At 38.2% G+C, this 25030-nt stretch overlaps 1 protein-coding gene across 1 annotated transcript; it reads right to left on the minus strand.

Moving 5' to 3' along the window:
* Positions 1-24694, minus strand: LOC310733751 (alpha-2-macroglobulin-like protein 1). Its single transcript, XM_083555154.1, has 35 exons — positions 24561-24694; positions 21918-22098; positions 21286-21442; positions 17202-17254; positions 16576-16665; positions 15888-16056; positions 15281-15365; positions 15007-15133; positions 14331-14445; positions 13655-13764; positions 13173-13343; positions 11812-12048; positions 11572-11635; positions 11246-11394; positions 10754-10903; positions 10168-10311; positions 9472-9526; positions 8495-8633; positions 8186-8411; positions 7931-8057; positions 7631-7752; positions 7091-7142; positions 6747-6827; positions 6293-6469; positions 6065-6146; positions 4353-4509; positions 4133-4207; positions 3853-4015; positions 3244-3437; positions 2933-3148; positions 2697-2815; positions 2082-2190; positions 1870-1935; positions 517-622; positions 1-385 (listed from the first exon to the last, which is right to left on the minus strand). The coding sequence occupies exons 1-35, from the start codon at positions 24653-24655 to the stop codon at positions 342-344; spliced, it is 4407 nt and encodes a 1468-aa protein (XP_083411280.1). The 5' UTR covers positions 24656-24694; the 3' UTR covers positions 1-341.
* Between the last annotated feature and the right edge of the window lie 336 nt (positions 24695-25030).

Here is a 25030-nt window from a genome sequence, read left to right on the forward strand (position 1 = left end):
TCATCACTACAAATACAATGTTTATTGGCTAATTAAATTACATTTTTGTCATTTTTTATTTTGAGTAACATGTTTCTCAGATTTACATCCGGTTCATCCGAGAGATCGAACTGAAGTATAAGAAACGAAAAAAACAACATTCACAATATTTTCTTCGGCCAGTAGAAGGAATTAACTCAGGTTCAGGTTATTAGTGCAATTATTTTTGATCATTTGCTATTTTCTAAATTAATCAAAACAAAATGATTACACTGATGTGGCTGGTGTTGATATTGTTCAGCAATTTCTGACAACTGAGAAAAATCTCTTGCTGGACTCTTGCTGAGATCATGTGCAAACTCTCAGGCTTCACATGGATATGTGTAGGACGTTGCAGCACTATCACCTTCAGAAAAAGAAGAAAAAAATCAGGATTTAGTTCTCATATGAAACAACATGGTGAAACAAGTGTGGAATTGCTTTGGAGAGTAAAAAGGAGAGCTTTTATTGGCTGATAAAGAAGTCTAAATCACATACCGGTCTCATAGTAGTCATAAACCTTCACAACCGCCGGTTTCAAATTGTCGACTGGATGCCTCTGTACCATGGTCAGGGTATACACCTTCTCCTCACCATTTTTCAGCTACACCAGACACAGATAATAAACATAATCATTTCTGTTCTGTTCATCAGTGCTGTTCAGGTATATAGCAATACCACTGCACGCTACTATACAATTTCTATAATAACTAAAAGCTTTATTTTTTTTTTATCATTTTGAAAGTATTTTGTAGCAGCCAGCCGCAATTTCATTTTAACAACACAAATTTTATTAATGCACAATTAATGCAACACGCATTTCTTTTTTACCTTTTTAAAAAATAAACATAAGTTTAAGTGTAGATTAAAAACATATCTTTTCAGCAAAGCCCACACATAACACGTCTCTCATCATAACTTTGTGCTCCAGAACATCTGATCACATGCACATTATCAACTTGTGCTGTTAATATCATGAACAGCAGCTACGCTAATTGCTCTCCACTGCTTCTCTTTCTCTCCCCATCCCGAGGCTTCCTGAGGTTTGGCCAGCTCCAGTCACATCCCACCTCGTGAAGATTATGGACTTTAAAGAAGTAGATGGCGAACTCGCAAACATCCTGAACCATCTAGAGACGTACCAGTGCCAATTGGATCCCACTACATGTGTGGAGTTTTGACATTGGGCCTCCTGGAGTGTTTAAAGGCTCTGGTATGGAGAAGCTGATGCTGGATCTGTGATGATCACAAATGTTGAGCTCAGTAGCTCCTACTTTTATACCAAAGACTGCAGAAAGAACATTTACTTATAATCTTATACTCCAGTGCTCATGTTAGTTCTCACTCTCCAGTGTTCTGTATTGTTGAAAGATTTATGATCAAACTCTTGATGTCACCCAAATGAGGATGAGGTTCTGCTTTTGAGTCTGGTTCCTCTCAAGGTTTCTTCCTCATAACATTTAAGGGAGTTTTTCCTTGCCACAGTCTCCACAGCTGCTCATCAGGGATAAACACATATCATTCACCTTCACTGTTAAATTCTGTAAAGCTGCTTTGAGTCAATGTCTGTTGTGAAAAGCGCAATAGAAATAAACTTGACTTGACTTGACAAATACATTTTGTATACATTTTAGAGTACATTTGGAACAGATACAAAATATGCAATTAAGTTGAGATAAATCATGAGGTAACTTATGCAATTAATCATGATTAAATACGATCGATTTCAATTGATTGACAGCCCTAATATATATACAGTATATGTGTGTGTGTGTGTGTGTGTGTGTGTGTGTGTGTGTGTGTGTGTGTGTGTGTGTGTGTGTGTGTGTGTGTGTGTGTGTGTGTTCTTACTCCATTCAGGTAGATATTTGCTTTGCCCTCAATTCGATCCACATGCTTCACAGCTCCATTTGTCGGCTGGAATGAAGATAAACAGAGAGAATCTGATTTATTAATGTTTGGAACTGCGTTTGGTTTCTAGATAGATCACTAACTTCACGCCTGCTACACGCCGCTCTGAATACATGTATATAAATAATAAGTCGGTTAAAGGTCTGAGTTACGTCTGATTTGTTGTTCACAAGCTGCACAGACGTCTCGTCCACCCTGAATCCTGAAAGAGGTTTGACTTCGATCACCAGCATGTTGGTCTTTGCACGTTTGCCTCCATACCTGAAATTAAAGCAGCATTAAATCACTCAAACATTCTCAAGTAACCGAGTAAAACAAGTAACAAGTAACGAGTAAAACAAAAATATTATACACTAAAACATTCTCTTAATTTCCTGGGAAATAACCGAATTTATGCACAAAAAAAAATCTGGTTTCTAAACATTAAAAAGTTTTTTAATTTCAGACCTCAGGATGTTTTATTTAAAGATGAATTTTACATATTATTATTATTTGGTTATTATTTTATTAACTTTTTTCCAGCCACAAAATTTGAGTCTAGTTCTGGACTTTTGGATAATATGTGATCATTGCATTTTTTTGCTGAATCTGTGTAATAAATACACCAAATTTAAGTAACATGATAACAGTTCTTTAGTAAATATAATTGAATCTATTTTATTTAATGAACATATTAAGAAAGATGATTTTGTGCAAATGATTAAATACATTTTAAGTATACACAATCTGTGTCACAGTACAGCTGGTGGAGTTGCAGTAAAACTCACATGACTGTTATGGTCACTTCCAGAGATGAATTTGAGACATTGCAGTCTTCAGCCGCTGAGGCTGAGATGGTAAATGAAGAGCTGTCAGTAGGAAGAGGGATGTTGTAGTCCAAAGTGAACTAGAATTGATAATAAACACATGATAAGCACAACTCGTTCATTAGAACCAAACCCCTAAGTACCTGCTTCATTAATAAAAACAACTGTGTGAAAGTGTGATACGGTGATGTACAGACCTGCACGTACACACAGCCTTCACCTTCTGCTCTGATGTTATAATCTCCAGGAAGCTCCTGCAGCTGACTCTCCTGATACAGCAGCCTGTTACTCTGATTGATGTTAAACGTGTCCTTCAGCCCTGATGGTGATGTTACAGTAACAGTAACAGTTCCTGCTGAACTGTAGGTGACGAGACTGTATTTTGCCAGAGCCTGGAGAGCCACCACAGTGTCCTTAAAGATGGAAAAGTGCATGAGATGGAAAGTTACAGTATTTACACCATTATCCTGATTTCAAGGTTCAAGGTGAACGTGCTGAAGATTTATACCTGTGTAGATGCGAAGCCCCCGAAGGTGTTCTGCTGCTGGGAAAGCCAGTAGACGATGCTGGAGCTGTAACCCAGATCAAACCCAGACAGCTGGGGTCCAGACATCAGAGCCAAAAGCACATACGAGGTCATCTCCACCTCCAAAGAGTCCACCACTGACCCATCATCCTCTCTGCTCCAGTGCCTTCCACCTCCTGTGGGAATTTTTAGAGAAATAATGCAGGGTTTGCTTCCAGGATCTCCAGTGAAAAGATTTGAATGTATTTCTATTTAAAAAGATGTATGTAGGGTATGTTGTATGAGTTTGTAATGCAGCATGAGTAGAGGTTGAGGAAGAAAATGAAAACAGCTGATTTTACATCACATGTTGGATATAAGATAGATGGCTGGTGGATGAGAAAAAGTGACCAAATTTTAAAGAAAATGAATCCAAATTTCAATAGAGATACAGTAATTGAGATAGAGATATTGTCATGGGATTTTACCATAATACTTATTGACCTACACCTGAACATGGTGTTTTAATAGATGGATGGATGAATGGATGGATGGATGGATGGATGGATGGATGGATGGATGGATGGATGGATGGATGAATGCACATCAAACCTGAGTTTATGGCCTTTCCATCCAGGTCTAACATCAATATGTTCCTCATCACTTGATCTCCAGCGAGAGTGAAGGTGTAGAAGAGGAGAGCCTTGGCGTAGGTGGATTTCCCCTGAATGTATTCATTTCTCAGGCACGTAAGACTTAAATCCACTACAGGATCCTGAAATATATAGATTCATATATTTTTCTTCTCCACTGTAACATCTGAAATTATCCAATGTTCAGTGATTTAATTGTCCTCTCTAAGAAAAGTTCTTCAGTAAAGCCATTTGCGTACTGTAACTGTGTAATTGAGTTCCAGAATCGCAGCCGTGATGTACGCTGAGAGGGTCACCTCATCATTCACTCCTCCCTGAGAGAGAGAGAGAGAGAGAGAGAGAGAGAGAGAGAGAGAGAGAGAGAGAGAGAGAGAGAGAGAGAGAGAGAGAGAGAGTTAAATATACTCATGGTATTATATATCTACATGCTATTGGACTCAGACTCCTCAGTCTCCTGACCTTCAGATCACTGTGGAAGAGTTGTCCCACTGAGGCGAAGCATCCGTTAGCCTGCTGCTGTTTCCCGAGCCAAGTCTTCGCCTGATACACAAACATTTGATCTACAAAGACGTATCGCATCGCCTTCCCGAAAGACTTCATCACGAACGCCGTGAGCCTGAAAACACAAACACACAACGCTTCCAGATAACAAGAAACACAACCTTTATTTGTGTCAGGATCTGGGACCTCGTGTTGTTTGCCTTGTGTTCCTCCAATTTATCCACCAAATGTCTCAATTTATGTTGTTTTTCATCACTGTGCTTGGTGAACAGATCCACCACATCAGTTCCACTCTAAGTTGGTTGTCTTGTTCTTGATGTTTTCCTGTGTCTCAGGACTTGAGTTACCACTGCTAAGGGTTTGCCATTTTCTTTGTGTAGCTCCAGTACAGAAGTGTCCACAAAGAGCTGGTGTGGGTGCAGGTTTTTATTCCAAGAAAGTCACATCAGATTTAAATCTCATGATTGTGTTACACTTTATTTTAGAGATCAGAAATCAGCCAGTAAGAAATGACTAATAACTGGTTTTGTTTATGACTAGTTATGGACTTGTACACTATAACAAACTATTTATCATTTTCGATTGTTATTCTCTTATTTTTGTCTAATAGCCTTTTTACACTTCCTGCCATAACGATGACCTTATGAACAGGTAATAAATGGTACTAGTAGCTTTTATAGGGCAAAAGACACACTTTATAACTTCCCAGTTCACTGTGTGAATGTGTAATAGCTTATAAGTGTGAAATAAATATAAAACGTGTTCTATGTGCAAACATATACGAGTACTTTCACTTTCAATTACTTAGAATTTGAACTTTAAAATGAATTTGAATTATTAACAGAACATGTAAATCGTTTGCAAATTAACTGTCATTATTCAAAAATCTGTTTACTTGTTGAACTATAAGAATAAGAAATTAAATCCTTATAAATAGTTTGTAATTCCATAACTAGTCATTAAGAAAAGCATGTATTAGGCATTAATGACCGGCTAATTCCTGCTCCATAAAATAAAGAGTTGCCCATGATTTTCAGGTGTGGCTCTTGTTTGGTTGGAATGAAAACCTGCACCCACACCAAGTCAAGTTAAAAAGCTTTTAGCGTCATTTCAACCATATAAAGCTGATGCAGTACACAGTGAAATGAGACAACATTCCTCCAGAACCCTGTGTGCTACATAAAACAATATAGAACTACAGAACAGAACACAACAGAACACAACAGAACACAACAGAACACTGCCCCTATGCTGGAAAAGATTGGACACTTCTGCTGTAATTCATTTCATTTTCTAGAAAGGATTTTAATCTATTGATTAACTGCTTCATTGTTGCCTTTTCCTTTTTTAATTTTTTTTATTTTAAATAAATAATTGTTGTGTCTTTCTGTTTGAGTCAAGTTTCTTCACTTAGATTCCACTCAGATCCCTGTATTTCCAGGGTCTGATCATCATGTCATTATGCCCGATCTGAGGCCTGATCCTGACACGTGTTCTGTTAGACTGATAAACAACAAACAATTATTTATTATTGCTTATATTTTAAAACTAGAAATAAAGTAGCCCAAGTGTAGCTAAATGCACCTGGTCACTGTGAGCTGATTTCAGATCAGTGGCTGTTATTAATGATGTGAATTGAACTAATTAACCATCAGCAGTTCACTGCTCACCATGTGTTTCCTGATGCATCGTTCATTCCAAAAGCACTGTATGATCCATCAGTGTATTTGTAACCGAGTTCTCGCTGGTATCCTGTTCAGGAGATGAGAAAGCAAAGGTTGTGTAAACTTATGATTTTATACTGATTTAGAAAGAAAGTAAAGACAAAATGTTTATTTTGTGCTCTTCTACTGTAGGCATTTATATAAATGGCCTTTTCTTATCCTACGAGTTCTCACCGCTCACGAGGTAGGTCTCAGCTGTGCTCCTGATGGTGGATGTGAGCTGATTGGTGCTCTCCAGATACTCCAGGATGAAGATATTGGGGGCGAAACGTAGCATGTTCTGCTCTCCACAACCGTACGGCATCGCCAGGAGACTCGCCAGGTTCTGTAGAGCTCGACCCATCAGATCTCCTGCAGACACCACGGTAATAGTGGGGGGGGGGGGTTTTATTCATTTTTCTCTAGTTTTGATTGGAGTGTGATTTGGAGAGAGTTTCTGTGATTGATTAACATTAAATAATCAACACTGAAAACTCTTTTGGTTATTTTTGATAGAAACAATAGTGAATGATAATAATTTGCATTCTTTTCAATACCACATCTTCACACAGTATTTCCCAAAGTTATAAATTAGTTTCAATGCCATACATTTAACAAAATGTGAAATAAGACCAGTTCTTTTTCTTACCCAGTACAGAGACTGAGGCTCTGGCTGAACCCTCCATGTATGCATTAGGCAGGTTTAATGAGATGATCTTCTTTACTACATCTTTTAACAGAGAAAGAGAAACAAGGGGAATAAAATAGTTATAATCTGTACAGAACCACTTCAGAACCACTGATAAACTGTCCTGGACTGACACTCCAATACTCAAATTAGGGAATTGCCCCAGGAGTTCCACCGTGATCTAAAATCCAGTTCCGTCAACATCCCAATAGAAGTGATTAATAATCAACCATCAAGATAAAAAATAAATACAGTATAAAGTTATTAATTTTATAAAAGGTGAAAGAATAAGGTGTGTGTCTGACCTGATGGACAGAGAAGCTCATTGTAGCTTTTGGACTGTTTTGTTCCTTCAGCCTGAAAATGGCAACAGAATAAAAATACGCTTATAATCACACTCACAGCATCAATAAAACGGTGCAGGAGCTGCTGATGATATTCAGGGATGGGTTTGCAGCTGCTTCAGTTTTGGCAAGAGAGTTGATTTGCAACTGCAGTAAAAATGGCATTTAAATAAAAGGAGCAGGCAAACAATTCCAAAATATGACTGTAATTGTGAGGGCAGAGGGTTAAGCTGGAGCTGAGTTGGAGTCTTCACATCCTCTTTGTCTCCAGAGCTTCTCTCCTCATATTAGATAAATCATCACCTTTACCAAATTTAGCAACATTGCATACGTCTCTGATTCCCACAGTGGCAGGATGAGCCAGAAAACACAAAGCTTCCTTAAAGGTTCCCCACATCTCAGAGGTATAACAGGCAGCAGACCAGCCATCAACAGACAAAAAACAACCAGGAACCCAGAATACAATATCTCACCAAGTCTGGTGGCAAAAAAAATAATCACCTGCACTTGCACTGATGTAGTGACAGAACTGATGCGTCCTTGTTGTGGAACAGTAACCGCATTTCCTTTACACAAATCCGACGACTCCACTGCCTCTGCCGTCACGCTAATGTTCGCCTCCCCTATAACACACACACACACACACACACACACACAAACACACAAACAAAGTATTGTTTATTCTGACCATCTGTTATTTCATTGGGCTTTTTCATATATAAAGGCAGTTAGATAGACAGTTTTTGTTTTGTTAATGTGAGAATTTTCTAGCATTTTCAGTGAGCTTTAAGTTTGATGTACCTAGAACCAGTGGTTTGATGGTCCATGAGATGGTCCAGCTCTCATTGTCACACAGACATTGTGTGTTAGTGCAGGATTTACAGGTTTGCACTGAGAACCTTTGTGATTCGGCCAAAGTCACCGTCACCTTTAACACACAGTTTTCATTCAATCAATTATGTAAAAACTTTTCACTTTTTCTAAATCGGAACTTCACAAAGCCGAAAAACGGATTATTTGGTTTAAGAAAAAAAAAGGCCGAACATCTCAGCTCACCATCATACAGCATTTGATGTAGCTGATAATGGTGGCTTTGAGTGTGAACACTTCTCCATGGATGACAGAGCAGGGTTTGGTGAGGCTCAGAAAGAAAGGCTGGAAGGCAGTGAGCGTAGTTTTAGGGGCGACTCCAAACCCGACAGGTGACGTACAAAATGCACCAGCCTGCCACGTCATGATGGAGTCCGGGATGGTTTTATTAAGAGCTGCAGCTCCAGAATCACTGTAAAAAAAAAAAATAGCACTGATTAAAAAAATAAAGAAAGAAATAAAAAAAGAAATAAAAATCCTAAACATTATGCACACCTGACTGGAACGAGATCCCAAATCCATGTCTCTGGGAAATAGTTGCAATTTGAATTCAGTAGTTTGCTTGTACTTGAGCCAACTGCAGTAAATTCTGTATTGTGGAGGGCTGGTGCTTCATCTTCATCTTCATCATAACCTAGATCAAGGGTTAAAATATGGATATACAGTCATGTCTATAAAGATTTGGGCCATTTCAAAGTCATAAATAGAAAACTTTATAGCAAATACAGATGGTTTTCCAAAAGATTGGACGTCCTTTGGACGAATGGGACAACAATCATTTTGCCAGAATGATGGAAAAGGAAAGGAATGGCATATGATCTCAAGCACATTCTGCACATGTCTATATTATCTGCTTACATTTAGCCAAATGTATCAAATCTCATCAGACCGAATCTCATACTTGTGATGAACATTGAGGCAGAGTGCACTCTACTGTTTTATTTCAAATTTTGGACAAAATAGCATGAACAAGCAGGAGGACAGCTGAAGACAGCTGAGTAAAGGCCTGTTAGAGCATCACCCAAAAAGAAATCCAGTTTCAGCTGATTTCTGTCGATTCCAAACTTCAGGCAGCTTAATTTATGATTGTTAGTTTATCGATTTTCTTTCCTTTATAACCCCTCTATTACACTGTGGCAGGTAGTTTAAATAACAGTAACGCTGGATGGAGGTTTCTTTAATTGAAGATCACATGAGGATGGTTCCACATCAACAGCCTAAAGATCTATGAAGTTACTGAGCAACTCAGGAATTTGGACTGTAATTAATATCATGGTTCAGGACCACAGTTACATCCTTTTGTAACCACTTCATCTCTGTGATGCTGCTTTTAGACAATGTTCACTGTTAAAATCGCTGTACAAATAAAAATGACTTAAACTGATGTGACTGATTCTGTCAGTGTCTGAATAACGATAGATTTGACCGCAACATGACTGCAAAGGAGATGTGGTTAGAGAAAAAGCACTTACAATAATCTTCAGGTTTCTTCACCTCTGCATTGGTGAGAACTTTAACTCCAATATCCTGAGAGTGTAAAAGGAAACACAATATTATTATCATAATATTGCCTACATTTACTGCATGTATAGTTCAATTTGTCTACATTGTACAAAAATGTGTAATGTATCACAAAGGAATAAAAGATCATGGAATTGCCCCATGTGTCAAAGCACATTTATAGTTTACATGTTCATGTTTGGACTTCACAAATAGAGAAATATGTCAGATACTTGTTCATTCATGCCACATATATTTCAAAATATTACAAAAATGGCCATTTTCATATTTGTAACAATCTATATGGAAATCAAATTTTCTAAATACTCATATTTATGACACATATATATGTATATAGAATAGATGTTCAAATATGGGTAAAGGATGTTTATCTTTTATTTATATGAAATACATAAATAATATTTCCCTGCATTTACAGTGCGTGTAGGCTTTTGGCAGATCCTCATCCAACAACAGAGATGCAACAAACACACTATTGCATGATGTTACAGTAAAACAATTAACAGCGTGTTTTATTTACTCCCTGCATTTTCTTATGTATTAATGAAAGAACCGCCACACTTTTTGTTCAATAATAAAAACTATAATGTATCACAGTGGGTTATAGTTTACTTTGAAAAAAAACAAAAAAACCAATGATGTCCTACTTTAAAGGTGTTGTACACATCAAGTTTCTGAAAGTGATCAGTTGATTCTGCTCCGCTGAAGTTCTCCCAGCTCAGGTTTGACTCCTCTTCATAGGTGATGAATGGATATCCTGAGAGCTCGTGTACAGGCAGCTCGTTAAACACCTGGAATAAAAGGGGGTGGGACATTTTTTCCTCATTAGAACAGCCATTGTGTTGTCTCTGGTGTCAAATAATTACAAATTTAACTAATCTAATTTAGCACTGAGCATCTTTAATATGATTTAAATGTAGGTTTGTATGAATATGGGACAAAATATGGCCATTGATATGTCTTTCTTCAATACAAATAATGCAAAAGACTTGGTTAAGGTTTAAAAAGTCTCAGGTCTCTGTTTGAATGTCACTGTATGGAGATTAATCAAAACTGGTTTGTAATTGTTCCAAAATTGTAAAAATAAAAAATAAAAAATAAAAAAAGCCATTAAAAAAAAGCTATTTTTCAGCTTTAGCTCAAAACACATTCATAAATGGTGTATTTTTTTTTTTTTAAACAAAGTTTTCACTCTTTACTAAACATTCAGAAATAAAGTGTGTTTGGACGCACAGATTGGATGTTGAGCACGCTCTCTGGATGCATCAGCAGAAGCCTCTGGTCTATTGCCCTCACTGAACACAGAGATCCTGGTGCAGCTTTCAGCATCAGTGATGCCTGATGACCAGGAAGATTCTGAGAAGCTGAAAACCTCAGAGATACCTGAAAGGCCAAGCAAGAGCAAAGAGTCTTCTTATAACAAAGTCAGAACAGGGTATCTGTAGGTGTTATCACAGTAAATCTAAGACTTTGGATCGGTTGAAGACCAAGTACACATCTTCATGTCTACAGTATTCCAACAATAAAAACAAAAATTGTTCAGGAACAGTTTGAGGAACATAATGAAATGTTGACCTAGTGCCCAAAATTCTGCAGATTTTAATCTAAGCATCATTGGAACATCCATGGAGACTCCACTTTATTAGGCAGGTCATTTTAAAGTTACACATGATTTAAATTTGAAAACTGGTTGTTAAACCTCTGTATCAAAAATGCAGCTCTGACCTTGTTGCCCAAACACAGCTGAATAGGGAAGTTCATGCTGTCTGCCACTGCCTCACCACAGGGAAGGATTGTGTACAGGACCACCTGAGCAACTGGGCTTAGTTTTAACAACATCTTCAAAGCCAACGCAAGGTTGCCCCTGTGCTCTTCTATAAAAAAAGGAAAATATTAGGATTATAAGGGCAGTGGCCACCAACACAGCGGCATTTAAAAGATGCGAATATCAGCAACATAACCAATAAAAACGTCCAGCACTTTTTTATAACAAACTACATTCAGCTTTGATTCGCTGTTTGAAGTCAATGGATAGTGGGATGTTAATGAACCTCTTTCATGTTTGATGGCTTCTACAATGCTTCCTTGCTGCACCAAATGTCCTTTACTCATCACCTACACAGTAATATAAAGAGGCAAAATGTAATACATTAGAACATAAATCAGTCATAAAGTTTTACACTTGAGAAAAAGCATTTGATAAGAAACTACAAGACGTCGGGATTTAAATCGAAGGCGTCGAGTAAAAGTACTTTTCATGTTAGTTGATTGTATTCCCATGTTTTACCCACCATGTAGAAGAAGGTTATGGTCTTCTGGCCTGGTGCGAGTGCGCTGTGGTGTATCAGGTACTGAGCTTTGATAACGGCTATTTTATTACACTTGAAAGGCTTCAAGCTGATCTTAAACTTGATGAAACTCCGGCTTTTGGAGTAGAACGGCTGAAGAAAGAGATCGGCTGTGGGGTAGTTGGGTATGAGATGATTTTTCTTCTGTACAACTGGTTTGTTGCTTGTTTTATACCACGCCTACAGTATGTAAAGGAAAAAACAAAGAAATAAAGCACCTGACACATTAATGATATGTGACATGGTTTATATTTATACCACACTGCTGCTGAATTCACATTTGGAATAAGATGATTTTATATGCATAAACATGTAAATGATGGTAATGATCTTTTTATAGCTTCTTTAATTGTAAGCTATTTCAGACCAAAGTAAAAAAGATAATAAAATACCGTAGCAAATTCAATAAAGTAAAACAGTCGCAGTTCAGAGCAGTTAAAACTGAAGCAATGATGTGAAGTTTATGTTTATGTTAATTATGTAGCTGCAGGCAACTCGTCCGTGCCAAGAGCAGGTACAGGGCAAGAAGTTTTTACGAGGTTTTAATACTTTATTTCTGGGTTCTATCATTTTTTTTAAGCACACTTACATTTATGGCATTTGGCAGACGCCTTTATCTTGCTCAAAGACCCAGCATTGGAGGCCTGGTGGTGCTGGGATTTGAACCCATGACCTTCTGATCAGAAGTCCAACCTTTTCTCCATTGAGCTCCCACTTCCTCACGTTTAAGACTCAGCAATCACTGTGTACTCTAAGCATGTCTATAATGGACTTCACTTCCCAAACTCTACAGCTTCCACACTCTCCAAGCTTCCGTTAAGCAAACCTGGTTCCAATTCCACAATTACACCTTACAATTAAAAGTGACTCTTGTTCATATTAGCCTTGGTGTAGTGTTCATACCGAGCATTTATACAGTGTCTGTACTGTAAACTTGACCTTTATATGCTCCACATTTTGGGAAGTGGAAGTTCAGTGTTCAAGATGTTGGACTTCTGATCTGAAGGTCATTTGTTCAGATCTCAGCACCATAAAGCTTCCACTGCTCGCTCTGGATAATGACGTCTACCAAATGCAATACATGTAAATGTTCATTTTTTCATTTTGCCTTGTGAGAAGCTGAGAAACGTTCCACTGCCAAGACCTGCTAAGTACTGTAGAACTAAAAATCTAGATAAATCTCTACCAGATGTTCATACACTGCAAGCAGCTGGAGATGCGGTTCTTATTTACTTTGATTGATTTAAAAAATAAAATAAATAAAATTTAAAAAAAGGTAAATGGAAAACAAAGACTTCACCAACCTCAAAATGGACCTGATCCAAACCCCATGGTTCAGTGTTGAGGGAAAATTTTGCGACGCCTTTGTGACTGGTGAGCAGTTTCCGAACAAATTTTCCATCATCCCCGTAATTTACAGTCAGATACATTACTTTTCTTTTCATTGGATTGGCGTCCGGGCCGAGCACTTTAATCTGATAAAGAAAAACAGGAATCTCGATCTACAAATCAAATAGTTTGCCTCTAGACAGAAGAAAAAATGGCCTCTACTGGCTTGTAATTAGTCATTTACGCAATAATGAAAAAAAAATAGTTGTAGTGGAGTTGCTTATTTTTAAAAATATCTTTCTTGAGCTGTATAGCATTGCATTTTACAACCGCACATAACCCAACATATACATTATCCAAGCTTTACCCTGTCTGCTTTATATTCTGCTTTTAAAGGATGTGATTGGAAGGACCTTGCAGGAAAAAAATAAATCGATAAAACCAGCAACACAATCACCTTTCCTTCGTATGTCATTCCAGGTTTATACATTGTTGGTGAATCCTCAAATGAAAGTGTGATGATATTAGATGTAATTGAAGAGCTGCCTGAACCAGTTATTTTCACTCCTACAGAATCAGAATCAGAGTCAAAATCAGAATCAGGTTTATTGGCCAAGTGTGCTGACACACAGAAGGAATTTGGTTCCAGCTGTTAGTGACTCACAAAATTACAGACATAAATAAAACCTATACAAGACAAAACAGACAAGACAAGACAAAAACAGACTATACAAGACAAAACAGACAAGACAAGACAAAAACAGACTATACAAGACTAAACAGACAATGTGAGACAGTATAGACAGTGTGGGTAATAAATAGGGATACAGATCAGTAATGTATATAAAGTGTGGGAGTGCATGGTAGTGCAAATGACAGTATTGTGTGTCAGGTATGATTAGAGAGTTTACTATAAAACTTTGTACAGTATATAGCAGCAATAGTGTGTGTGCAACATATACAGATTAATGACTGACAGGATAAACACAGCATTAACACAAACCTCAAACTTGTCTTTTTGGGAATAAATCAGTTTACACACACACACACACACACACACACACACACACACACACACACACACAAACTGTGGAAGCATTAATCTGAGGGACTAAGTATGAGGAATCTCTTACCAGTGCCGTCTTCTTCCACTTCACTCTGAACCAGGATCGAAGCTTTATATCGCATATCACTTAATGCAAATCGTTCCGGACTTAGGATCTGTACTCCGCAGCCTGACATGTCAGTCTAAAGCAAAAAAAAAAAAAAAAGCTGTTTATTACAAAAACCTCAACTTATATATAGTACAGTGTGATTTTCAGAATTTCATCATGTTAGTATGATGGTTTGAAGATACTCAGTAGGATGTGTTCACTAGTTTCTACAGTCTCACGCAAACCAAAGCAAAGTTTAAACATAACAAAACAGGGACATTTCCAAAAAGCTTAACGTGAAAAAAGCTAAACGTGGATTCATGCGATAAGACAGGGTTTTTAAAAGACCAAACTCAACTTGTACTTAGTGTGATTTATTATTAATTATGTGTTTTAAACCCCGTCTTTTCGCATGTTAAGACTTTTTCACGTTAAGCATTTTGGAATGTCCCCACAATGTTTGAAACACAGTGTCTGAGATGCAACACTGTCAGTGGTTTTTGTCTTTTTTACTTTACAGATGTTTTTGGAAAAATAATCCAATCCGATAAATGAAGATACAACTAAATTCTTTTTATTTGAAGGAGTTCCTGAGGAGGTGTAATAAAGTCACTAACAAGCATTTTCTGTTGATGTAAAAGTAAAGATAACGAACCTTCATTGTATAAATCTCGCAGATGTCTGGTGGTGGTGCTTCTCCGAACAGCTGCCACCCGTATCTGTAACTGTGTTGGCAAACGGTGGTCTTCACCTTTCCACTCACCGGCTTCCCATATGAACATCTGCAAAACATTTATCAGAAATTTAGATTTCAATACAAAATTACTTTCGAAATATCATACTCACAGATTACTGAGTTTGCAAAGTTTGCTGGAACATTCCCAGTCTGGAGTGGTGAAACAGAGCATTATTTAGTAATGAATACTCACTTTGCACACACTTTCAGCGTGGCGGTCGTGTCCAGGATGGTGATGACTGGAGGAAGTTGTACTGTAACTTTGAATTTTGGCAGAACTGTAACAGACAATGTGACACTGTTAATATACAGCAGCAACTATTTTACATTCTTACACAATAAATTATCATTAACATGTCACATAATATTATTATTTCATTTCAAAAAGCATAGGGATTTGGAGGAAAATGCATGCAATGTGCAGCAATAAAAGGGGTCCAAGCACCGCTGTACTTCCTGGTATTTGTTATTGGGGTATATGGCTGGGGGGGATTTATGTCATGGTGTTGTTTCAGTTCATTTCATAGACGATTCCACGAATCAAGAAACCCTTAACTATTATTCAACAGTAATAATTAAATAAAATACAAAATTCAAGGATCTCTACGCTTATCTAAAACACGTGATGAATTATAATTTGATATGATTCAGATAAAAAATGCATGTTAGCCAGCAAACTTTCTCTCACACACTGTTCCACCTCAACATGGATCACAGCAACATGGCTACACACTTCCCTTAATCCAACCACAAACATTTCCAAACGTATGAAATAAAACGTGTGCACTGCAATGTCTGACCGCAATCATTCACTTGGAAGGTTTGTGCGATCTGTTGGTTTTTGTCGTCCCAAACTGTGATGATATAAATTCCTTTAGTGGCCTCAGAGTTGATGGGGTACGTCAGATCCGCGAGGCCGCTGTGCGTGGAGACGTTCAGCCACTGACCGATACGGTTTGAGTTTGGGTCCTGAAGGAGAATAAATACAGAAATAAAATTAAATCTCCACTCTTACTGCTAAAATTAGGATAAAAATAATTACAATAATAAGGAGCAGTTATTACATAAATCACTAGTCAACGCATTTTATTCTGTGTTTTAGTATCTATAAAAAACAACAACAATATTTTTCAGATCTAAAGGCACGATACACCAATCAGCCATAACATTATGACCACCTGCCTAATATTGTGTTGGTCCCCTTTTGTTGCTAAAATATTCGTGACCCTTCGATCATTAACAGCATGACCCAGTTGTCTAGACGTCACAATTTGTCAAATCCTTACGCTCACCCATTTTTCCTGCTTCTAACACATCGAGTTTGAGGACAAAATGTTCACTTGCTGCCTAATAAAAATATCCACCCGCTAACAGGTGCCATGATGAAGAGATCATCAGCTTTCGGTCATGACGTTATGTGATGTTATGCCTGATCAGTGTATGTTATAATAAAAGTGAGTAGGTTGAATATTTCTTATGACACTTTACCTGCACTTCTATCCTTGGAAACTGGAAAAAAAAAGAAAAAAGAATGTTTTTGAACATTAAACATACAGTGATGTATATTGGTAATGATTTCTATGATTATAAATGATTAATCATCATAATGTGCATAAAATTGTTCTGGAAGCACTAATACGTTTTTTAAAGCACAAATGGCAATATTTGATATTCATTTAAACGATTAGTCCTAATTAATCAATGGTTGGTTCTGTATGGACAGTAGTTTGGTATGTGGTTATTGGTTTGTACTTTTTAAACATCCCATTCCACACTGAGTCCCTTTTGCTGTTATAATGAGCTTCACTCTTCTGGGAAGAGGTTGCACTAGATTGTGTAGAGATCTGTGTGAGATTCATTGAGATGTAGATGAGGAGGCCTGGGGTGCAGTCAGCAGGCAAAATGTCAAGCTACTGCATCCGCAGACGTCGTGTACAATCGTGTCTTTCACTTTGTTTACCTCAAAATAATGTAATAATAAGCGCTAATAACACTTAAAAAAACAATTTTACTCTAATACACTTTTTGTATTTTATGATTAAAATAGATTTCAATGATTCATAGAAAGTGCTTCTGTAAATTTCTAAGTGAGGAACTGATTGAAGTTTTCAAACCGTCTGATTGTAGGTGAGGAAATTGGTGTCCAGAGAGACGATGCGGAACTTCACTGTGGAGAGAAAATATAATGCAGTTGTGTTTCAGATCTGATTTCCTTAATAAATTACAGTGTAAATGCGAGTTGTGGGCACATGGACACTAATTCAACACTAACACAGTAAAATAGTAATAACATTATCACCATAACAAAATACAAATGAAGCTAGAAAGGCTGGAGATGGGGGGAATAAAGTGAACATGGAACTGAGGAAATTGTGGAAAATATGTCAGATCCTCCACTAAATCAAAACCTAATGTGTTAATTTAGCTTTAATGTTTTTTATATAGTATATATATATATATACAGTATATATATTAAACAATGTCAAGTTTCTATAGTTTTATGATGATAATTTTTTTTGTGGCTGTTTTAATTGTTAAATATGTATGTATTTCTTTATTCATTTGTTTTATTTTATTATTTCAGGATGAAAAGTGCACAGAGGAGACTCTGAACATTTTGCTATGTTTCTACACAGACGGTTTTAATTGCCGGATGTTGCATCATGGCGGATTTTGGTGCTGATTTGATTTGCGCTGGAGGTTTTAATTAAAAAAAAATAATAATTATTTGTATTTAAAAAAATGATCAAACGGAAATGTGCGCTGCATTAATCGCATGTTAATAAAATCAGTGGCGTTAAAATGGATTTGCGTTACCGCATTTATTTTGACAACCCTAATATATATATATATATAAACCCAGCCATTAGGGGGGCACAAGCCAGTGTACTCTTAGTGCCGGTCCCAAGCCCGGGTAAATGGGGAGGGTTGCGTTAGGAAGGGCATCCAGCGTAAAACATGTGCCAAATCAAATATGCGGATCACAAATGAGAATTTCATACCGGATCGGTCGAGGCCCGGGTTAACAACGACCGCCACAGGTATCGTTAGCCGACAGGGTACCGGTGGAAATTGGGCTACTGTTGGCCGAAGGAGGAGAAGGAGAGGAGGAAGACATCTACAGAGACGGCAGGAAAAGGAGCAGTGTAGGAGAGTAGAGGTTCGGGTTGGTACTTTAAATGTTGGTACTATGACGGGTAAAGGGAGAGAGATAGCTGATATGATGGAGAGGAGAAAGGTAGATGTGTTGTGTGTTCAGGAGACCAAGTGGAAAGGGAGTAAGGCCAGGAACATTGGAGGTGGGTTTAAACTGTTTTATCATGGTGTGGATGGGAAGAGAAATGGTGTAGGGGTGATTCTGAAGGAAGCGTACAGTAAGAGTGTAGTGGAGGTGAAGAGAGTTTCTGATAGGGTGATGATCGTGAAGCTGGAAGTTGAAGGGATGATGATAAATGTCATCAGTGCCTATGCTCCACAAGTTGGCTGTGAGATGGAGGAGAAAGAAAGATTCTGGAGTGAATTAGATGAAGTGGTAGATGGTGTACCTAGGAAAGAACGATTGGTGATTGGGGCAGACTTTAATGGGCATGTAGGTGAAGGGAACAGAGGTGATGAGGAGGTGATGGGTAGGTATGGTTTTAAGGAGAGGAATGTGGAAGGGCAGATGGTGGTAGATTTTGCTAAAAGGATGGAAATGGCAGTGGTGAACACGTATTTTAAGAAGAAGGAGGATCATAGGGTGACGTATAAGAGTGGAGGAAGGTGCACACAGGTGGATTATCTTCTGTGTAGGAGATGCAACCTGAAGGAGATTGGAGACTGTAAGGTGTTGGCGGGGGACAGTGTAGCTAGACAGCATCGGATGGTGGTCTGTAGGATGGTTTTGGAGGTGAAGAAGAAGAGGAGGAAAGTAAGGTTTGAAAGAAGAATAAGATGGTGGAAACTGAAGGAGGAAGAGTGTAGTGTGAGGTTCAGGGAAGAGGTCAGACAGGGGCTTGGTGGTGGTGAAGAGGTGCCGGATGATTGGGCAACTACTGCAGGAGTGATGAGGGAGGCAGCTAGAAAAGTACTTGGTGTGACATCTGGAAATAGAAAGCAAGACAAGGAGACGTGGTGGTGGAATGAGGAAGTGCAGGAGAGCATTAGGGGAAAGAGATTGGCAAAACAGAAGTGGGATCGACAGAGTGATGAGAAGAGTAGGCAGGAGTACAAGGAGATGCGGCAGCAGGTTAAAAGGGATGTGGCGAAAGCCAAGGAAAAGGCATATGAGGAACTGTATAAGAGGTTGGACACTAAGGAAGGAGAAAAGGATTTATACCAATTGGCCAAGCAGAGGGACCGAGCTGGGAAGGATGTACTGCAAGTTAGAGCAATAAAGGATGGAGAGGGAAATGTGTTGACTAGTGAGGAGAGTGTGTTGAGATGATGGAGGGAGTATTTTGAGCAGCTGATGAATGAGGAAAATCAGAGAGAGAGAAGGTTGGAGGATGTGGAGTTGGTGAAGCAGGATGTAGATAGGATTAGTAAGGAGGAAGTGAGAGCAGCGATTAAGAGGATGAAGAATGGAAAGTCGGTTGGACCAGATGACATACCGGTAGAAGCGTGGAGATGTTTAGGAGAGATGGCAGTGGAGTTTTTAACCAGATTGTTTAACAGGATTCTGGAAGGGGAGAGGATGCCTGAGGAATGGAGAAGGAGTGTGCTGGTACCGATCTTTAAGCATAAGGGAGATGTGCAGACCTGCAGTAACTACAGGGGAATTAAGTTGATCAGTCACACCATGAAGTTATGGGAAAGAGTAGTGGAAGCCAGGCTGAGAGAAGAGGTGACCATCTGTGAGCAACAGTATGGTTTCATGCCGAGGAAGAGCACCACAGATGCCTTATTTGCTTTGAGGATGTTGATGGAGAAGTATAGAGAAGGACAGAAGGAGCTGCATTGTGTATTTGTGGATTTAGAGAAAGCGTACGACAGGGTGCCGAGAGAGGAGTTGTGGTATTGTATGAGGAAGTCAGGTGTGTCAGAGAAGTATGTGAGGGTGGTGCAGGACATGTATGAGGACAGTGTGACGGCAGTAAAGTGTGCAGTAGGTACGACAGACTGGTTCAGGGTGAAGGTTGGACTGCATCAAGGATCGGCCCTGAGCCCTTTCCTGTTTGCAGTGGTGATGGACAGGTTGACGGACAAGGTCAGACAGGAGTCTCCCTGGACTATGATGTTTGCAGATGATATTGTGATTTGTGGTGAGAGTAGAGAGCAGGTTGAGAAGAGCCTGGAGAGGTGGAGATATGCGCTGGAGAGAAGGGGAATGAAAGTCAGTAGGAGTAAGACAGAGTACATGTGTGTGAATGAGAGGGAGGGCAGTGGAGTGATGCGGTTGCAGGGAGAAGAGGTGGAGAAGGTGGAGGAGTTCAGGTACCTGGGGTCAACAGTGCAAAGTAATGGAGAGTGTGTTAGGGAAGTAAAGAAAAGAGTGCAGGCAGGGTGGAGTGGGTGGAGAAGAGTGACAGGAGTGATTTGTGATAGAAGAGTATCTGCAAGAATGAAAGGGAAAGTTTATAGGACTGTGGTGAGACCTGCGATGTTGTATGGATTAGAGACAGTGGCATTGAGTAAAAAACAGGAGGTGGAGCTGGAGGTAGCAGAGCTGAAGATGTTGAGGTTTTCGTTGGGAGTGACGAGGATGGACAAGATTAGAAATGAGTTTATTAGAGGGACAGCACATGTAGGATGTTTTGGTGACAAGGTGAGGGAGGCGAGATTGAGATGGTTTGGACATGTGCAGAGAAGGGACATGAATTAGATTGGTAGAAAAATGCTGAAGATGGAGCCACCAGGTAGGAGGAAAAGAGGAAGGCCAAGGAGGAGGTTCATGGATGTGGTGAGGGAAGACATGCAGGTAGTTGGTGTAAAAGAGGCAGATATAGAGGACAGGGTGGTATGGAGACGGATGATCCGCTGTGGCGACCCCTAATGGGAGCAGCCGAAAGAAGAAGAAGAAGAAGATATATATATATATATATATATATATATATATATATATATATATATATATATATATATATATATATATATATATATATTTTTTTTTTTTTTTTTTTTTTATATATATATATTTATATATATACAGTATAATAACTCAATACGCTTATTGGACTTCACTTAATTACAATTTCATTTACAGTTCGGGAGGGTTACCTGTTTGTCCTGGATTGTAAAAGGGTTTGTCCGTCTGTATGATGGTCAGGTGTGACGAAGGTTTAATGAGGATCTTTGTTGCATTGTTTAAGAATGTTTTTGACCCTATAATCTTAATCGTAATAGAAGCCACCAATTCCACGGTTACAACAGGAACCTGTTATAACAAAACGACAACATCATTAATAGTCGTTCACTTATACTGGAAATATTACTGCTACTACTACTAATGATGATAATAATAATAATAATAATATTAATAATAATAATAATAATAATAATAATAATAATAATAATAATAATAATGACAACTAATAGAGAAGATAAAAAGGAAAAGGATAAGATGGTGGTGTAAATATTTTGAGCATATTTTATTTAATTGCAACTTGACTTTTAAATAAATATTAGAGACTTTTTATTTAGAGTTATTAGAGTTGTTTTTTCTCAGCTGATGTAACAGTCACTAGGGCTTCTATCACTCATTAACTATACAATCATTTAACTAAGAATCCCTTAATGGAGAAGTAACAGGTCAAGAAATACAATTTATACATGTTTAAAAAAGACATATGAACTTTACAAACTGCACCTTTATAACAATGTTATGATGATGGTATTATGAGGAGTCTGACCTGGAAACTGAGGCATCTGTAATATTGTTGGTTCACAGATTCCTCCATCAACAGTGCGACACTGTTTTGGTTATACTCCAGAGTCACGTTCATAGTAACCACTTCAATGGGGTTGACAGTGACACATAACATCTCAGTGGTGCCTCCTACAGTCTGGGAGGTCACAGCTAACAGGTAAATGCTAAACAGAGACAGAAAATGAGAGAAAAGTGTGTATTCATGTATCAATGCATTATGTGATGATCATCAACTAAAAAGGTTTCACAATTTCTGTTGAGAAAGTGGCATCACACAACACCAATACCAAATGACCAAAGAGCAGATCACAGCAAACTCCCAGAACACAAACCAGTCTTCATTATAAGCTATAAAAAGTTGGGCACCAGCAGGACCTAAAATTATCCACACCTAATGAATCAAAAAACCAACAGCGCTCCATGATCACCAGGCAGGACTAGAAGAAATCGTATGATTGTAAATGAGCATTAGGGGTTTTGACCCGAAAACTGGTAGAGTGACTCAGCAGATTCCACACACTATATCTAAGGTACCTGTAAAGAAAAGTTCAGTGCTAGAAACATCTCAAAAGATGATACCCTTATACTTGCAGACCTTTTGTAGAAGACCCAAACTTGAGGATTATTGGTAGATTTGCATGTATTCTCTGGATTATAGTTCTGCTGTTAAATAAAATTTTATATTCAGTTTGCCATAAAACTGACTGGTATTATTAACTTTTCATGATTCCCTAAAGCCTGGTGGTTTCCACACCATGCTGCACAGTGGATATGGATTCTTTTGATAGTGTGATTATATTTTGGAGTTATAGAATTACGTGCTGGTTACAAGCTCGGATAAATAGAAAGGGTTGTGTTATGAAGAGCATCCAGCGTAAAACATGTGCCAAATCAAATATGCGGATCACGAACCAAAATTTCATACCAGATCAGTCGAGGCCCGGGTTACCGAAGACCACCAAAGATAACGTTAACCAACAGGGTACTGGTAGCTAACAATAGCTCAGACAGAGGCTCTGTGGTGGTGAAGAGGTGCTGGATGATTGGGCAACTACTGCAGAAGTGATAAGGGAGACAGATAAAAAGGTTCTTGGTGTAACATCTTGAAATAGAAAGGAAGACAAAGAGAGATGGTGGTGGAATGAGGAAGTGCAGGAGAGCATAAGGAGAAAGAGGTTGGAGAAACAGAATTGGGTTTGTCAGAAAAGTAGGCAGGAGAACAAGGAGATGCAGCAGCAGGTGAAGAGGGATGTTGTGAAAGCCAAGGAAAAGGTATATGAGGAGCTGTAGGAGAAGTTGGACACTGAGAAAGGAGAAAAGGATTTGTAGCGATTTTCCAGGCAGAGGGACCGAGTTGGGAAGGATGTGCTGCAAGTTAGAGCAATAAAGGATGGAGATGGAAATGTGTTGACTAGTGAGGAGAGTGTGTTGAGCAGCTGATGAATGAGGAAAATCAGAGAGAGAGAGAGAGAGAGAGAGAGAGAGAGAGAGAGAGAGAGAGAGAGAGAGAGAGAGAGAAGGTTGGATGGTGTGGAGATGGTGAAGCAGGATGTAGATAGGATTAGTAAGGAGGAAGTTAGAGCAGCGATTAAAAGGATGAAGAGTGAAGAGTCGGTTGGCCAGATGACATACCGGTAGAAGCGTGGAGATGTTTAGGAGAAATGCAGTGGAGTTTTTAACCAGATTGTTTAACAGGATTCTGGAAGGTGAGAAGATGCCTGAGGAATGGAGAAGGAGTGTGCTGGAACTGATCTTTAAGAATAAGGGAGATGTGCAGACCTGCAGTAACTACAGGGGAATAAGAGGACAGGGGGGTATGGAAATAGATGATCCGGTGTGGCGCCCGCTAATGGTAGAAGTTGAAAGACAAAGAAAAAGAAGTAGAAGAGGAAGTAACAGTTACAAAGATGTAACTCTGTATTAAATAGAAAAAATTAAGCTTTTTTTATAAAGGCTATGATTATAAAACTCATCACTGTGCTCTTTTTACAAAAGCTGAACTGCAACTTCTGAAAACAGAGAGGAGATTAATTTATATATATATAGTTTTATTTCAAATCTATACGTGGCTGTTACCAATTTATTGTCCATCCATCCGTTCTTTAAAACAATCTTTAAACAGAGAACATTATTTAACTTGTTCCTGTCCTAAGATTGAATGTGGGAAGGTTTTAAACTTAACGACCCCACAATATGAAATAATTTACAGGTATATTTAAAGCCTCCTGCGCTTCTGCACTGGTCCAGTTTATAGCACATAGAAACAACTTTCAGCCATATTGCAGTTTTTTTCTGTGATAATGGACTGTTCTTTTTGTTTGTTTAATTGTTATTGTGTTTATTTCTTGACAATTTTAAAAAAATATATATATTTGTCTCAATTATTATTTTTTATTCTGAATAAATAAAGATTGTTAACATACAAACTATAGGCTGTAAAATTTTAAGTTGACATTTTTTTCACATAACAGGAAAAGTTCACTATAAAGAGAGTATCTGCTCTGATCTGTTTAAAAAAGATTTAATATTATTTAAAAAAAAACAATCAATCGAATATCAATTGATTAAAAATCTGCTGTGGTATTAAATAGAAAGACATGATGAACATTTTTAGAAAATCACTGACCTTTCATTCACGCTATCAGTTTCAGGGGGATGCTTGTGGTTCGTTTTATCAGTTTCAGGTGGAATCACGTCTGTTTCAGTTTCAGTTGGATTCATGTCTGGTTCAGTTTCTGGTAGAATCACTTCTGGTTCAGTTTCTGGTGGAATCACGTCTGTTTTAGATTCTGGTGGAATCACGTCTGTTTTAGATTCTATTGGAATCACGTCTGTTTCAGTTTCTATTGGAATCACGTCTGTTTCAGATTCTTTTGGAATCACGTCTGTTTCAGTTTCTATTGGAATCACGTCTGTTTCAGTTTCTATTGGAATCACGTCTGTTTCAGATTCTTTTGGAATCACGTCTGTTTCAGTTTCTATTGGAATCACGTCTGTTTCAGTTTCTATTGGAATCACGTCTGTTTCAGATTCTTTTGGAATCACGTCTGTTTCAGTTTCTATTGGAATCACGTCTGTTTCAAATTCTGGTGGAAT

Source organism: Silurus aristotelis (genome assembly GCF_946808225.1).
Source record: "Silurus aristotelis genome assembly, chromosome: 11".
Taxonomy (NCBI): domain Eukaryota; kingdom Metazoa; phylum Chordata; class Actinopteri; order Siluriformes; family Siluridae; genus Silurus; species Silurus aristotelis.